General features: G+C 43.9%; 2 protein-coding genes across 7 annotated transcripts in view; one reads left to right on the top strand and one right to left on the bottom strand.

The window, feature by feature from the left end:
* Positions 1-8116, bottom strand: part of atcaya (ATCAY kinesin light chain interacting caytaxin a) — a 109701-nt gene extending 101585 nt beyond the window's left edge. Inside the window, exons 1-2 of the mRNA XM_070859905.1 lie at positions 8077-8116; positions 7602-7932 (exon numbers count right to left, since the gene is read on the bottom strand). The gene's annotated coding sequence lies outside the window, so the exon portion shown is untranslated. The remainder of the gene's footprint in view (positions 1-7601; positions 7933-8076) is intronic.
* zfr2 (zinc finger RNA binding protein 2) overlaps positions 7523-18213 on the top strand; it is a 65235-nt gene continuing 54544 nt past the window's right edge. For 5 of the 6 annotated variants that reach the window (XM_070859902.1, XM_070859901.1, XM_070859899.1 and 2 more), the window contains exons 1-2: positions 7523-7602; positions 8924-9002. In XM_070859902.1, coding sequence (XP_070716003.1) covers positions 7566-7602; positions 8924-9002 — 116 coding nt within the window. In that variant the 5' untranslated portion in view covers positions 7523-7565. Of the gene's footprint in view, positions 7603-8923; positions 9003-18213 lie in introns of those variants that run through there. The other variant, XM_070859903.1, reaches the window with a different exon arrangement.

The following is an 18213-nucleotide window of genomic DNA, read 5'->3' as shown; positions in this document are numbered from 1 at the left end:
GAACCGCCACGGACCAGAAACAGTAAACTGCGCCTATGCTCGCAGTCGGCTACCGTCGCCCACCACCCGGGTGGAAAAGGCACAGCCCACAAATCCACTCGCCCCAAGGGCAATGCCCAAGAGCGAAGGATCACCCGCAACGGTTCCTCCGAACGGGACCTGGACCAGCCAGGATCCCAAACTAGAGAGTGCTCACAATGGTGCCCTCAAGGAAAGCAAGTCAGCTGTCCCCTGCAAACTGCTAGACAAGACGAGGCAGCCCCAGCGTCGCTTAGACGAAACGCTCACTCGCTCAGACCGCTTCCCAGGGAGCAGCAGCGACATTGTGCAAACGAAAGGTTGCACGGAGGTCACAGACACATCAGCTGTCTTTGGGCCTGCCCGACACGAGGAGTAATGGCAAGAGCCCTGAGCTCTGGCAATTCGAGCAAAGTGAGCTCACCTCGCCCACAGACCCACTAGCATGGGACGCTGCATCGCCACCAGATGACCCGGATCTCATCCGGCCGTGCTGGAACTAGACTGTCCTTGTGTAGCTATACTGAGATACCTGTACTGATCATGTAAATGTACCACACAAAAAGAAACACAACTGTAATCCACCCAACAAATGTACCAAGATGTAAATGTGAAACCCATGTGATGAACTTGAATGCAACTTGCATGTAAGGGGCCATTAGCATGATCTCTGTGTGGTGGTGGAGAATGGAGTAGTCATGGACTCACACCCACAAACCACAGGGACCTCCACTGGCAACAAATCTCACTACTAACCCACCCAAGTTAGAAACGACCCTCCAATGGTCAACCAAGAAGAGCAAAACCCAGGTCACCGTCAATGTACGAGTCAATTTGCATTAAAGACTTGGGGGGAAGTGATGTCATGTATGTAGGCCATGTATACTAACTATATAGTCACATAAGGTGTGCCACCAGAGGGCACTGTAGTGGGAGACCTGAGAATCACCTGCATAGGTGTGCAGGGCCCAGTATAAAAGGCTGCCCACCATGCTTGTGCCTCACTCTGCAGTTACAATAAATGGGACTAAGGTCACAACAGCTCAAGTACAATACTAGACCTCGTGGAATCATTCATAAGAGTATTAAAGACATAACAAACATCTTGCTACTTTTCCCTCTGGTTTTAAAAGCTTCCTCAAGCCCTCTTATCAACCACTCTTTCAATCAATTATCTTTCCGAGCTCTTCCGCGACTTCTTGCCATCAGTTTTTCGTCAGTGACGAGTCTCGGGATGCTTCCTACATTAAAGGCATTAGGTGAATGCAGGTTGAGATGTTTTATTACGTTATAGGCGCTATATAAATGCAAGTTGCTGTTGGTGGCAGAGGACAGCTGGTCCCTGAGAAGCCGAACCCCAGAATGAGGAAAGTGGCGAAAGTTGCACATAAATAAATATTTTTCAACAATTAATTTGTTTGCGTGCGGTGATATCAGAATTGTAAATCTGCATTGTGTGAATCACTGGCACATAATCTCGGCAGACACTTCAGCGCCGTGTCAGAGGTGCTGTCATCCAGATGAGATTTTAAACCCAATCAACCTGCTTCAGGTGAAAGATGTCACAGACTTAGTATATGCCTCAGTCACCTGTATCGCACAATTCCCAACCTGGCTGCCTCAGTCACCTGTATCGCACAATTCCCAACCTGGCTCTCAGCAGAATTAAGACACATCACATGCACCGTTCACCAGGCTCATTTCCCTGCCCAGTGCCAAAGAAGCTCAGTTCTGTAAAGCTGCCAGCAGACATAAATGATCAGGCGGTGGAGAATAGATAGTTAGCTCTGCCTGTTCTGTACCTCTGTCTCTCAGGCACTTGCTGCTCAGTACCTCGGTTCAGGTAGCCCTCCCTGTTCGATACTCCTGTCTCCAAGGCACCGGATTGAGGTAGCCCTCCCTGCTCAGTACATCTGCGCCTCAGATACTGCTTGCTCAGCAACCTCATCACTTGGGACTGAATGTTTGGTTTTCTCACGTCTCACATCACTAGTCCTGTGGCCTTTCTGAGTGAGATTGGCAATTAAGGCTGAATTACAACAACAGCTTGGCTTTAATGAAATAGAATGTCCCAATGTGCTTCATAGGGAAGATATATACTGACTGGTAGGAGACAAGTGAGAAAAATGAAATCATACACAAAAACATTGGTTTTGAGGATTTTAAAGGTGGAGGGGAAGGGATCCCAGAGGGTCATTTCTAGACTGCTGAAAACTCTGTCATCAAGTGAGGAGTACCAGGACTGTATGTGAAGAAGCCAGAGTCAGAGGACTGCAAGGGCACAGGCTGGGATCTAGGGATGGAGGAGGTTGTGGAGGGAGGGTGGTGGCAAGGCTATGGAAGGACTTGTAAATGAGGACAATGATTTTGAATTTGGGAATGTTGAGACAGGGAGCCAGTGGAGGACAGAGGTGACGAGTGAGTGGGACAAGATGCCAAAGGTGCAAATTTTGGATGCAACAACTTGCACTTGTATGGGGCCCTTACTGTTGCAAAATCCCAAAGAACTTGATAATTGGAGAGGGGTTCAAACTCAAGCAAGGAGAAAGGACGTGGCTAAGGAGGTAGGTTTTAAGGAGACTTTTTAAGGTGGGGAGAGATGTAGCAAAGGGCTTTGGAAGAGAGTTCCAGAGTGTGGAAGTGAGATGGCTAAAGGCTCTGCCATTGAGAGTGGAGCAGAAGTTGGGGGTGAGGGGGGTCACTCAGTACACCAGAGCTAAAAGTATAGAGGATACATAAGGACGTAAAAAATATAAGCTAGGGCAGGCCATACGGCCCCTCGAACCTGCTTCACCATTCAATATGATCCTGGCCTCAACTCCACTTTCTTGCCTGTTCACCATAACCCTTGACTCCCCTATAGCTCAAGAATCTGTCTATTTCTGTTTGAATATATTCAATGACTTCGCCTCCACAGCTCTTTGGGGAAGAGAATTCCAAAGATTCACGACCCTGAGAGAAAAAATTCCTCCTCATCTCCGTTTAAAGTGGGCGACCCCTTATTCTGAAACTGTGCCCCCGAGTTCTAGATTCCCCCACGAGGGGAAACATCCTCTCAGCATCTACCCTGTAAAGCCCCCTCAGAATCTTGTATATTTCAATAAGATCAATTCTCATTCTTCTAAACTCGAATGATACAGGCCCAACCTTTCCTTGTAAGACAACCCCTTTATCTCAGGGATCAACCGAATGAACCTTCTCTGAACTGCCCCCAATGCAAGTATATCCCTCCTTAAATAAGGACACCAAAACTGTATGCAGTACTCTAGGTGTGGTCTCACCAATGCCTTATACAGTTGTAGCAGGACTTCCCTACTTTTATACTCTATCCCCCTTGCAATAAAGGTTGACATTCCATTTGTCTTCCTAATTATTTGTTGTACCTGCATACTAACTTTTTGTGTTTCATGTACGATGACACCCAAATCCCTCTGTACCGCAGCATTCTGTAGTCTCTCTTTCTATTTAAATAATATTTTGCTTTTCTATTCTTCCTACCAAAGTGAATAACCTCAAATTTTCTCAGATTATACTAAAACTGCCAATTTTTACTTAGCCTGTCTATATCCCTTTGCAGACTCAATGTGTTCTCCTCACAACTTGCTTTCCCACCTATCTTTGTATCATCAGCAAATTTGGCTACGTTACACCCAGTTCCTTCATCCAAATCATTAATATAGATTGTAAATAGTTGATGCTCCAGCACGGATTCCTGTGGCACCCCACTAGTTATAGTTTGCCAACCTGAAAATGACCCATTTATCCCGACTCTGTTTTCTGTTAGTTAGCCAATCCTCTATCTATGCTAAGATATTACCCTCAATACCATGAGCTCTTATTTTATGTAGTAACCTTTTATGTGGTACCTTATCAAATGCCTTTTGGAAATCCAAATACACTACATCTACTGGTTCCCCTTTATCCACCATGCTCGCTATATCCTCAAAGAACTCTAATAAATTTGTCAAACATGATTTCCCTTTCATAAAACCATGTTGACTCTGCTTGACTGTATTATGATTTTCTAAATGTCCTGCGACTATTACCTTAATAATGGATTCCGGCATTTTCACAATGACAGATGTTAGGCTAACTGGCCTGTAGTTTCCTGCTTTCTGTCTCCTTCCTTTTTTGAATAGGGGCATTACATTTGCGTTTTTCTAATCTGCTGAGAGTTTTCCAGAATCTAAGGAATTTTGGTAGATTACAAGCAATGCATCCACAATCTCTGCAGCCACTTCTTTTAAGACCCTAGGAAGCAGGCCGTCAGGTCCAGGGGACTTGTCAGCTTTTAGTCCCATTAGTTTGCCTAGTATTTTTTATCCAATGATAATGATTGTTTTAATTTCCTTCCTCCCTTTTGCCCCCTGATTTTCTACTATTATTGGATGCTTTTAGTGTCTTCTACCATGAACAGATACAAAATATTTGTTCAAAGTCTCTGCCATTTCCTTGTTTCCCATTATTAATTCCCCAGTCTCATCCTCTAAAGGACCAACAGTTACTTTAACTCTCTTCCTTTTTATATACGTATAGAAGCTCTTACTGTCTGTTTTTATATTTCTTGCTAGTTTACTGTCATGATCTATTTTCTCCCTCTTTATTATTTTTTTAGTCAGCCTTTGCTGGTTTCTAAAAATTTCCCAATCTTCTGGCCTACCACTAATCTTCGCAACATTTTTTGCCTTTTCTTTCAATTTGATACCATCCCTAACTTCCTTAGTTAGCCACGGATGGTTCATCCTTCTCATAATCTTTCTTGCTCAATGAAATATATCTTTGTTGAGAATTATGAAATATCCCTCGAAATGTCTGCCACTGCTTATCTACCGCCTTACCTTTTAATCTATGTTCCCAGTCCACTTTAGCCAACTCTGTCTTCATACCTTTGTAATTGCCTTTATTTAGGTTTAAGACACTAGTTTCCGACCCAAGTTTCTCATCCTCAAACTGAATGTGAAATTCTATCATGTTGTGATCACTCTTCCCTAGAGGATCCTTTACTATGAGATCATTAATTAATCCTGTCTCATTACACATTACCAGATCTAAAATAGCCTTTTCCCTGTTGGTTCCATACGTATTGTTCTAAGAAACTGTCCCAAATACACTCTATCAACTCATCCACAAGGCTACCTTTGCCAATTTGATTTGTCCACTCTATATGAAGATTAAAGTTGCCCACAATTATTGCAGTACCTCTCTTACAAGCCCCAATTATTTCTTGATTTATACTCTGTCCTACAGTGTAGCTACTGTTAGGGGGCCTATAGACTACTCTCACCAGTGACTTCTTTCACTTGCTACTTATCTTCACCCAAACTGATTCTATATCTTGATCTTCCAAGCCAAGATCATTCCTCACTACTGTACTGATCTCATGCTTTATTAACAGAGCTACCCCACCTCCTTTTCATTTCTGTCTATTCTTCCGAAATGTCAAGTACCCCTGAATATTCAGTTCCCAGCCTTGGTCACCTTGCAACCACATCTCTGCAATGGCTATCAAATCATACACATTTATTTCTATTTGTGACATCAATTCATCTATCGTGTTACAAATGCTGCATGCATTTAGATAAAGAGCCTTTAATTTTGTCTTTTTACTATTTTTCCCTACTCTGACCCTATTTGCTGGTGCACTCTTATGCTTCTACATTCTGTCCCTTCTTGTCACACTCTGGTTATCATTACCCATATCACTACCCTGCACTACTGCCTTGTCCTTTCTCATTAACTTTCTAAACTTCCCCTCACAAGAACACGCTGGGGTTTACGGTTGGAGGAGGGAGACGGAGGATGGACAAATGCAGGGGGAGGAATTTGCGCTGGGGCAAGGGAAGCGAATGCACATGGTAGATATTGGGTGATAGGTAAGCGGACTTGTTAAGTCTGAGATGGCAACGGCAACTCAGCAGTGACACTGAGGTAGGGGCAAAGATGAGCGATATTTCAGAAGTGGAAATAGACAATCTTGATGGAATGGCTGCGGGGTTTGAAGCTCAGCTTAGGGTTAAGCATGATGCTGGGGTGGCACACTGTTGAGTTGAGCTTAAATGGGCATCCAGGGAAGACGATGGGTTCAGCGATTAAAAGATGCATAGTTTCTGGCAGTGACTGAACAGGACAGCTTCCGTTTTTCTGGCATCAATAAATTCTGTCTCGTGTGACAGCACCGTGAAAGTCGTGCAATCAAAGGTGCAGTGGGAATTGTCGGTGGGTACCATGCTTCGATGATGCTGCCGAGGAGAAACCTATAAATAGGAGGTGCTCAGTAATGGAACTGTGGAGCATACTGGAGGTGGCCGTGTGGGAGCTGGGAGTAAGAGCCATTTTAGCAGTTGTGCTGGCAACATTGGGACAGGTAGGAATGGACCCATCAATGGGGTGGACCACAAAGGGGGTGAAGGAGGATGGCGTGGTTTGTCCATGTCAAAGGGCACAGAGAGGATGAGGAGAGATAATGCCTCGTGATCATACTCATCAGGACAAAGGAGAGATTGCTGATAAGGGTCGGAAACTTTACATATTGATCTTGTGTTTGGACATCAATTGTAGAACAGAGCAAGGAACATCACCCGATGTTTACTCGGACAATGCAGCGCCCTAAGCCATACAGCTTGTGAGTTTGTGCTGAGTCAGCCAAGCTAGCTGTAGAAATACTACAGTTGGTCTGAAGACCCTTGCAGAGTGGAGGTGGGAGGGGGGAGGAAGGGGAATATATCGTTCCTAATCACTGTTCGGTTGGTCCACGCAAGTGGATATTGTGTGAGAACAGGAGCGGGCTTAGCTGTGATGTCTTCCAGGGTTAAAGGGCATGCCACTGAGTGACTCGGCTCATGCATGAAGAAAGATACTTCAGGGGAGGTTGCTTATGTCAGCTGCCACCTATCAAACAATCAAGTATTTTATAGCAGGCGTGTCCAACATACTATAGGCCTGGAATTTCAGTCCTATCTACACGTGTACTTCTTACTCATTGATGTTAGTACCGATTGCATTTGTTGGGTTTAAAAGGTGCCCCTTTTCCTATGAAAAGTTAAACTTCTCATGGCTTGTTGTTAGGGGCAAATTCCCTGCAGGATTCCTATTACCCAATTTATTGGGGGGCAAATCTTTTAGGTTTATTGGGGGTAAGGCCCTCAGTGCCCTTTTTATTGGGGGGGTGCCCTCAGTGCCTTTATTATGAGGGTAAAGCCTTTGGTGCCCTTTTTACTGGGGTTCGGGCCCCTCGCTACCCTTATTACTGGGGTTTGAGCCCCTCGTGCCCTTATTACTGGGGGTAAAGCCCTCTGTGCCTTTTTGACTGGGGTTTCAGCCCCTCAGTGTCCTTACTGGGGTGTGAGCCCCTCATTGCCCTTTTTATGGGGTTTGAGTCCCTGTGGTGGGAGCCTGCAGCGCCCCCTATTGGCTCGGCTGCAGAGCCGCGGGATCCAGGCCCCGTGAGCGCGCAGGCGCTGCGCCGGCTGTTTCGTCATCGCGCAGGCAGCGTGTGCGCACCGGGAGCGCGGCGAGGTGAAAGGTCGCGGTCAGACGCAGGGAAGCTCATGATTCCTATATGTCCGATAGTTTCCTTCGCTTACGGTGAGTACCGACGGCGGTCGCTCCGACCCAGCCCCGCCCGCCGCCTGCAGCTTCCCCCCCGGGGCCTGCGGCCGCTCCGGCCGCTTCAGTCAGGCAGTCCGGGGGCCGGACTCCGGAGCGAGGCGGTGGATCCACGGTCACTGGGACCCGAGGCAGCTCAGCTTGGCTCCTTGCCGGGCCAGCGTTTGCCCCGCTCCGATCCCGGCGCACAGGTCACCGGAGCGCTGCTTTCTGCGGAATTTTCCTCTTCTTCCGCTCCAAACGGAAGCGGCCGTGATTGACAGAACGGTCAGCCAATAGAAGGGCAGCGACGGGCGGGAACTTCCGGTCCTGTATTGGGAAAAGAAACATTTAGATACAAAGAGCTAAATATTGCGGCTGCTGGAGTTTGAAATAAAACAGAAAAGTCAGGTCGATGACCGTCTGTCAGAACTGCATTTATATAAATAACTTACATTTATATAAATAACTTACATTTCGCCCTCCTCAAGATGTCCCAAAGCGCTTTACAGCCAATGAAGTACTTTGAGTGTAGTCACTGTTGCAATGTGGGATATGCAGCAGCCCATTTGCGCACAGCAAGCTCCCACAGACAGCAATGTGATAATGACCAGATCATCTGTTATGTTGATTGAGGGATAAATATTGGCCAGGACACTGGGGATAACTTTTTTAAAAATAGTGCCATGGGATTTTTTGCATCCAGCTGAGTGTGGATGGGGCCTGGGTTTAACATCTCATCCGAAAGACGGCATCTCCGACAGTGCAGCACGGGAAATGTCCGCCTAGATTTTTGTGCTCGAGTCCCTGGAGTGGGACTTGAACCCACAAACTTCGGACTCAGGCGAGAGTGCTGCCCACTGAGCCACAGCTGGCAGGTCCACAGTTTTTAAGTCCTGGCCGTGGGCGACGGTGCAATATCCACTGAGCCACTGGCTGAATTAAATGAACTTTTTTTCCCCCCGAAAACCTTTGCCTGGGATACCTTGTCGAATAATTACAATGTCCCCTCAGAATTAAAGCTCGGCGTGTTGTCAGACCGGCTGAGCTGCAATTCACGTGAATTTAAAGATTAAACTCTCAAACAAAACAAAAAGTTGTTGGCGATAAACGTGTTTGAAGTACGAGGCAGTGGCTGTTCCCAGGTTTGCCTGACGCTGTTTGCTTGGATACGGAGCAGACACTCGGCGCTGATGCAGTTCAGCTTGTCGGCGGCGGAGCTCCTCAATAAAGTTATGGCGCTTGTTGTTGTCCGTTTGCTCGCGGGGCCGGTGCTAATAAAGTTTCTCTTTATTCTTCCCCCCCGGGTCACGTGACGCAGTGCCCGGCCGGTTGGGCGAAGACGCCAAGATGGCGGCGAGTAACTACTACGGATTCGCGCATGGCGGCGCTCAGTACAGGTACGAGGGGGGCGGCCAGGGCCGGACCAGTCCGGGAGAGTCGAGGATCGAGAAACCGGGCAAACCGTGACAGGAACCCCCCCTCCCTTCCCTCACCAGAAGTAGCGCCCTTTAAGCGGCGACCACCCCGCGCCCGCCGGGCAAGGAATGAATTAGCGGCGGGACCCTCGGTCACAGTAAAATGGCGGCACTAGTCCTGGCCTCGGGTCCGCACCAACCGAAGGGGTGTGTACAAAATCACGGGGTGCAGCTCATCATCTCGCTTCCCCCGTGGTGTTGAGGGTAGCCCCCTCCCCTGACCATGGGGGAGGGGCCCCAGCAACCGGCCTGGATAGGAGGGGAGGGGGCCATATTATTATTATTGTTGTTGCGGTGGTGAAGAGGGGCAGGTACATGCCCGGTTTCTGCTTCTACCTTGGAACTCCTACCCGGTTTAATGATGGCGTTGCTGCCCTGTGACTGCACCGTTACTGCTCTATGGGAGGGGCATTCCAGGGATTCTCATCAATAAAACCGTTTCACAGCTTGTGTTTTCACTTATCGTTGTATTTTCACTTTTAATGTTTATCTTAATTACACCTGGATCAGAACATTTGTTCATGTTAATTCACTCATTACAGACTCTGCCTTAAGAACGTGTTTTATGTAAAATGTTCAATTGTGAATGGTTTGGAACAATTCCAGTGTTGAAAACACGTCCTGTCTTAAACCTGGAAATTACAACTTATCTATTTAGGTGTGAAATCTCGTACTGCAGTGTAGTTTAGTATTAACAGCAATGCGTCTTGTGTTTTTCTTGTTAGAGAGGAACCTACATTTTGTTTGAAATTATTAACTTTCATATTTTTGAATACTTTATTGACTAGAAGAGAGACAGTTACTGCTAAATGTTTAGGGCAGCAGGAATATTTGTAACATTGTGAAAGAAACTTTAGTTTGAATGTGGGAGCTATTTTGAAAGTAAGGATCTTTTCCTGTAATTCTCATTTTCTTTGAAATTAAAAAGTGTCCCAAAAATAGAAACAGTGTACAATTTGGAGAAGGTTGTGCATGAAGTTCTACTTTAAAACAGTGGAGTGTTTTTCTCTCTCTCTCTCTCATGACCCATTTGATTGTGTTTTGTGTTGCAATGCTTGAGTTGTGTATAAGCAGAGCTTTGCTTGGATTTAATTGCAGGGTTTTGGTAACCTTATTCAAACGTGAAAAGTACCTTAACCGAACATGGATTTTAACTTATCTCAAATCCCATCTACATCTTTAGACCTGTCCAATTCAGATTTCTCTATCCTTATCCTTATTGCTAGGCCTTGTCTCTATTCATTTCTTTGTATAGTACATGTGTAACTGTTCCTTCGTCTGAAATCTGTGTTCTTAAACATCATTTTCCAATTTCAGTTTTGAAAAGCAAAACTTTTTTTCAATAACCGAGTTTGTTTAATTATGATTTCAAAATTCTCATCCTTGATTTCAAATCTCTCCTTGGCCTCGCCCCACCATATCTTTTTAATCTCCTCTAGCCCCACAACCTCCCGAGATGTCTACGCTCCTCTAACTCTGCCCACTTGAGCATCCCTGATTATAATCGCTCAACCAGTGGTGACCGTGTTTCTGTTGCTTGGGCCTCAAGCTATGGAATTCCCTGCCTAAACCTCTCTACCTCTCTTTCCTCCTTCAAGGCGCTCCTTAAAACCTACCTCTTTGACCAAGCACCTGCGTTAATTTCTACTTATGCAGTTCGGTGTCAAATTGTTAAAAAAAATCTCAATGCTCCTGAGAAGCGCCTTTCAACGTTTCGCTGTTAAAAGTGCCATATAAATACAAGTAGTTATTGCATCTCCTTTTTACTGCACCCCCTTTATGATAGAGGCTTATATTCCTATGCACAGGTGCAAAAGATAGACATAGAAACATAGAAAATAGGTACAGGAGTAGGCCATTCGGCCCTTCTAGCCTGCACCACCATTCAGTGAGTTCATGGCTGAACATGCAACTTCAGTACCCCATTCCTGCTTTCTTGCCATACCCCTTGATCCCCCTAGTAGTAAGGACTTAATCTAACTCCCTTTTGAATATATTTAGTGAATTGGCCTCAACTACTTTCTGTGGTAGAGAATTCCACAGGTTCACCACTCTCTGGGTGAAGAAGTTTCTCCTCATCTCGTTCCTAAATGGCTTACCCCTTATCCTTAGACTGTGACCCCTGGTTCTGGACTTCCCCAACATTGGGAACATTCTTCCTGCATCCAACCTGTCTAAACCCGTCAGAATTTTAAACATTTCTTGATAGGTCAGTCCCGCCATCCCGGGAATCAGTCTGGTGAACCTTCGCTGCACTCCCTCAATAGCAAGAATGTCCTTCCTCAAGTTAGGAGACCAAAACTGTACACAATATTCCTGGTGTGGCCTCACCAAGGCCCTGTACAACTGTAGCAACACCTCCCTGCCCCTGTACTCAAATCCCCTCGCTATGAAGGCCAACATGCCATTTGCTTTCTTAACAACCTGCTGTACCTGCATGCCAACCTTCAATGACTGATGTACCATGACACCCAGGTCTCGTTGCACCTCCTTTTCCTAATCTGTCACCATTCAGATAATAGTCTGTCTCTCTGTTTTTACCACCAAGTGGATAACCTCACAGATCTAATTAAATTACTAAGATTTTCTAGATTGTTTTCTGATCTATGTTGTATTTGGATAACTCAACAATTTTAACCCCCCCCCCCCCCCCCCCGCCCCCCAAATATGTTACAGATGTAATTGCTTTGATTTATTTAATTGAATTTTTTGAGTGACAGACCTATCAAATGTGATGCATGCATATTGATCTGAAATGGCGCGGGGGTGGGGGAGAGCTGGTTCAAGTGGCTTGATAATTTTGTTTCAAAAAGCTAATACTTTTTGGTGCTGATAATTCCATCTTTCTTTTAAGTTTGGAATTAGAATTAAACATTTTCAATTATTTCTAAAATTGTGTAAAGCTCCATCAGCCTGTAGCAGTTACCTGATCCTTGGATGCAGTTATGTGGAAATCATTCCCATGTATCGTCTTATTCTTCTATCTATAGTTCCAGGAGATCAAACAGATCCCCTGGACGCTTTCAAACTCTGATACTGTACTGGAGTTGCATGGTTAAACCCAAGTCGGTTATAGTACTCTAGGAAGTCTTGTATTGCTTCTTGCTTGGACCCGACACCCAAATTTATACTGCAATTTTAATGCAGCTGTGAAATAGAAACTACTTTACAACTGTTTTAAAGTTGCAGAATAAAGGTATGCATGTTGCAATGATTCCTATATGCCATAGAAAAGCACTCATGCCAATGTGTAACATACTTTTTGTGATGCTTTTAATTTATTCACTGAAGTACTCTACCAGTGACAGACCTGTAACCATCAGTATTTCACCCTAGTGTTGTACAGTTCAAAGTATTCTTTCCAAACGTTAGAGAATCTGTAGATGCTGCTTTTCACAGTCCTGAGTGGGCAAAATATGAAAATTTTACATGCTCACCATGACACCACACCAAAATCTTGATAACACTGAACAGTAACAATGGATGTTTTGTTGCTTTACTTTCTGGTCATTGGCATGTGATGAGCATTAACCAGGGCACAATTTGGAGGAGGTTGCCAGTGCGTAATGTCCATACTGAAAAAAGTGTTCATTGTAAAGAAATATGGTAGGCCTGGCAGAGCTGACAGTTTTTTTTCCAGAAAAGGTTGAGACATCTAAGCGAAGGATCAAGGCCCACAATGGCGATCGCACCAGGGACAGGATAGTAGGAAAGATTCTAAGATAAGTCTTATGGTTAGCCGATACCAAAATTAGCTGTAGATTGCAGGAGGAAAGGAAGACTGAGGTAAGGAGCTGCACATTATTGGGGTCCTGGGAAAGAATGAGAACAGGGCGAATGGTTTATGATGATTGCATAATTTTTTGGTGGGGCGGGGGGAAAGAGCGTGGCTCGGGAAGGGTTCATGCGAGATTCTGGAATTTTTACTAGTGGTATAGGATCACGTACAGTATTGCATAAAATCTACGGCACAGAAACAGGCCATTTAACCCAACTGGTCCATATCGATGCTCATACTCCACACGAGCATCCTCCCACTCTAATTATCTGTTCCCACCCTAGCCCCATATCATATTCCTTTCTCCCTCTTGATATGCATCAAGCCGCCTCTTAAATGTGTCAATGCTATTGGCCCCAACTATGCTATGGCATCAAATTCCACATTCTCAACACTCTAGAGAGATTCCTACTAAATACTTCTTACCTAATAGCCATCTAATGTTTCTGCCCCCTTGTTCTAGACTTGCCCACAAATGAAAACAGTTTTGTCCACATCCACCCTATTGAACCCTTTCATCATTTTAAAGACTTCTCAGATCTTCAGTCTTCTCTTTTTCACAGAAAAAAGCTCCAGTTTGCTTAATATTTCCATAGTTATATCCTCTCAATTCTGTTAACATCCTTGTAACTCTTTTCTGCACTTATTCCAGTGCTTCAGTATCTTTTTTGCAGAATTGCGCGCACAGTATTCCTTGTGGTCTAACCAAGGTTCTATATAAATTTAATATTACCCCTCTGTTTTTGTATTCCATCAGTGCTCTGCTCATTTATAACCAAGGCTGTTTTGACTGAGTCAAATTCCAGTTTTTGAATAGACAGTATTCTGATATTTTAACAATCAAATTCTGCCAATTCTTTTTGTAAAATTCATGAAAATACCCATGGTGAACGTCTTGGTTTTAACAGTGCAGATGCAGGAAACATGCAAAAAAATGGCTTTGAATACAATTAAAAACAAATAGTTTAATCTGCTTTGAGCCCCTAAAATGTTGTTTCCTTCATAATCATGTCGTATTTTTCTAAGTAAAGAATGAACTTGCATTTATTTAGTGTCTTGCAGAACCGTGGGACGTCCCAATGTGGTTTTATAGTACTTTTGAAGTGGTCACTGTTATAATGAAGGAAATGCAACAGCCAGTTTTTGCACAACAAGCTCTCACAAACAGCAATGTAATAATGACCAGATAATCTGTTTTAGTAATGTTTGTTGAGGGATAAATAATGGCCAGGACACCAGGGATAACTCCTGCTCTTCAAAATAGTGCCATGCGATCTTTTACATCCACTTGAGATAGGGCAGACGAGGCCTTGGTTTAACGTCTTGTCTTGTCGAAAGACATCAGCTATAACTTCTTCAGTACCGCACTGAAGTGTCGATCTGGATTATGTGCTCAAGTTTCTGGGTTGGGACTTGAACACACGACCTCTGACTCGGAGGCTACCAACTGAGCTGACTCCCAAGTCGAAGAATATGACAACTAAGTTGGTATTGTTTTTTATGTTTTGAAACGTGAAAAGTTTTGAACATGAAAAGTTTTGATGAGACTTGTTGCTCAAGCAATTGAATGGCCCTGGTTAGAATATTGTTGAACAGATTGATGCAAGAAATGGATCCTCGGAAATGCAGTGGCCAGTCTCGATCCAGTTTTCAATGAGTGTGAGCTTGCATCTTAATCTACACTGTACTAACCGCAAGAGTTTGGCATTAGGAATGGAGATGTTACACTTATTCATTTGGAGCTGGGTACCTTCTGAAGCTGAAGGTGAGGTACATAAACACCAGCATAGAACAGTTGGGGAGAATGGCCTGATGCTGTGCTGTACGTTCTATGTACATGTACATGAACATAAGAACTAGGAGCAGGAGTAGGCCATACGGCATCTTGAGCCTGCTCCGCCATTTAATACGATAATGGCTGATCCGATCCATGGACTCGGGTCCACTTTCCTGCTCGCTCCCCATAACCCCTTATTCCCTTATCGCTTAAGAAACTGTTGATCTCTGAATAAAATTAAGACAATGTCCCAGCTTCCACAGCTCTCTGAGGCAGCAAATTCCACCGATCCACAACCCTCTGAGAAGAAATTTCTCCTCATCTCAGTTTTAAATGGACGGCCCCTTATTCTAAGATCATGCCCCCTAGTTCTAGTCTCCCCCATCAGTGGAAACATTTTCTCTGCATCCATCTTGTCAAGCCCCCTCATAATCTTATACGTTTCGATTAGATCACTTCTGAATTCCAATGAGTAGAGGCCCAACCTACTCGACCTTTCCTCATCTCCAGAATCAACATAATGAACCTTCTCTGAACTGCCTCCAAAGCAAGTATATCCTTTCGTAAATATGGAAATCAAAACTGCACGCAGTGTTCCAGGTGTGGCCTCACCAATACCCTGTATAACTGTAGCAAGACTTTCCTGCTTTTATACTCCATCCCCTTTGCAATAAAAGCCAAGATTCCATTGGCTTTCCTGATCACTTGCTGTAAGCATACTAACCTTTTGTGCATCATGCACAAGTACCCCCAGGTCCTGCAGTATTGCAGCACTTTGCAATCTTTCTCCATTTAAATAATTTGCTCTTTGATTTTTTTTTCTGCCAAAGTGCATGACCTCACACTTTCCAACATTATATTCCATCTCCATCTGTAATCAGAGAAAATCTAATTATTTTTGTTTGATTTTGTATATCTTGCATGGAAGGGCTTGATAACTTGCTGGATGAACAGAAACACAAAACATGCTTTCTATATATATTTTTTTGCTGAGGCCATTTAAAGGGGACAGAAAGTCCGGATGGAATACTTTCTGTTCCAAATACTTCCTCACCCCTCCCACCCCATCTCTGATGATGTACATGCTATGGCGATCTTGTGGATAACCTAGAGCAGTTCCATTCATTGCATTGGAGATTGGAGCTCCAGTACTGGCTTGCATTGCAGAGGAGTGAGGTTTCTTTGGACATACCAATCTCTTCTATTACAGATGAATAGCTGAGGATGTGGAGGTGGAAGAAAGATCTTGCATTTGTTTAGCACATTTCACCATCTCTAGATGTCCCAAAACACCAGTCTATGTAGTACTTTTGAAATGTAGTCAGTGTTGTAATGTAGGAAAATGCAGCTGCCCTACAGCAAATCATTTTTTTTGAGATGGTTGAAGGAGAAATGTTAGCCAGGATACTAGTCGAACTCCCGCTGTTCTTTGAATAGTGCTATAGGATCTTTTACATCCACCTGAGCGAACAGACTGGGTGTTCCGTGTTCGTATCTCCTGTGAAAGACAGTTGGTGTGTGGCAGCAAACTAATATTTTAAGGTGAGGTTTGGTATTTCCTTGAGATCAGGGAACAGCACCTAACCCCTCTTTCCCAAACAGTCCCTTCAATTGTACATTGTGAATTCAGTTTCTGTAATTATAAATGACCTCTAAATTGACTGAACAATACATTCAAATGTTAATCCCAGTGGAATGAACTGGAGTGCTCATAATCTTGAGCTTTGAAGATAAAAGTTTTTAATTTTTCACATTTTGGGAGGACCCTTTTAATTTGATTTTAGAGCATGCATTAGCCATTAAATTGTATCCTATGCATAACAGAATCTTGTCTTGCCTAATTTAATTAGCCAGGTATAAATCCTAACAGTTCCCACCATGGTAGCAGATCGTGACTGGATAAATGTTTGTCTTCAGCTGCAATTGGAAAGATCCATCTGTCCTTGTTACGAAGAGCCCTTTGCGGGTAAAACATTTCAGCGCTATTTCTGGTGTAATCGGAAACCTGTTGTTTCAGGACCCTTTTATATTGTTAACCTAGAAACCGGAGGAAATCTGTCTGTCTAGTGTCATCTTTCGGTTTACAGCATGCTTCATCTTGTGATTCACAACCCAATGTATAATACCAGAAAGATTCTGGTGCTGAAAATCTGTCCTTGTTTTTTTTCCTACTTAATTTCATTTTCTATGGGACATTTGGATCCACCCATTTACACTTTTTGTTGCCTATCCAGTTTTCTCACATTTTCATAACCCCTACATTTTTTGATTGGTTAGCGAAAGCTTTTATGCTCGCAATCCCTCCTGTCAGAACAGAGGATATCTTTGTTTTGCAATCATGTGAATAACTTCAAGGAAACTTTTTTAATGCATTTGTATGTTTAATTATCCATGGCGGGAAATCTAAACAGTCTGTGTTTAGGAGCTAATACTTGATGCATGGCAAAAAAATTAAAAATCTAAACAACACAATAGAAAAAACTGCATAAACCTCTTTGGCATTACTGGCAAGCTGACATTTACTTCAATATTATAAGTCATGTGCTGTAAATTGATTTTAAAATTGAGATTAGCACATAGAATGGTTACAGCACAGAAGGAGGCCATTTAGCCCGTCAATTCTGTGCCAGCTCTCTGCAAGAGCACTTCAGGTAGTCCCACACCCTCACCCTTTTCCCATAGCCTTGCAAATTTAGAATGCACATTTTTTGACACTGGCGCATAGAAAATAGGAGCAGTAGTAGGCCATTTGGCCCTTCGAGTCAGCACCGCCATTCAATATGATCATGGCTGATCCTCTATCTCAACACCATATTCCTGCTTTTTCCCCTTACCCCTTGATGCCTTTTGTTTCTAGAAATCTATCTAATCTCCCTCTTAAATATATTCAGTGACTTGGCCTCCACAGCCTTCTGTGGTAGAGAATTACACAGGTTCACCACCCTCTGAGTGAAAAAATTTCTCCTCATCTCTATCCTAAATTTCCTACCCTGTATCCTGAGACTGTGACTCCTTGTTCTGGACTTCCCAGCAGGGGAAACATCCTCCCTGCATCCATTCTATCCAACCCAGTCAGAATTTTATGTTTCAATGAGATCCCCTCTCATTCTTCTAAACTCTAGTGAATACAGGCCTACTCGACTCAATCTCTCCTCATACAACAGTCCTGCCATCACAAGAATCAGTCTGGTGAACCTTCGCTGCGCTCCCTCTATGGCAAGTATATCCTTTCTTGGGTAAGGAGACCAAAACTGCACGCAATACTCCAGTTGCTGTCTCACCAAGGCACTATATAACTGTAGTAAGACATCCTTGCTCCTGCACTCAAATCCTCTTGCAATGAAGGCCAACATACCATTTGCCTTCCTAACTGCTTGCTACACCTACACGTTTGCTTTCAATGACTGATGTACAAGGACACCCAGGTCCCTCCATACATCGACACTTCCCAAGCCATCACCATTTAAATAATACTTTGTCTTTATGTTTTTCCTACCAAAGTGGATAACTTCACATTTATCCACATTATACTGCAGCTGCCATGTGTTTGCCCACTCACTCAACCTGTCTAAATCGCC

This window comes from Pristiophorus japonicus, chromosome 18 (assembly GCF_044704955.1).
Source record: "Pristiophorus japonicus isolate sPriJap1 chromosome 18, sPriJap1.hap1, whole genome shotgun sequence".
Lineage (NCBI taxonomy): Eukaryota > Metazoa > Chordata > Chondrichthyes > Pristiophoridae > Pristiophorus > Pristiophorus japonicus.
Note: the sequence above shows the minus strand (reverse complement) of the source record. Positions and strands in the feature narration are given on the sequence as shown.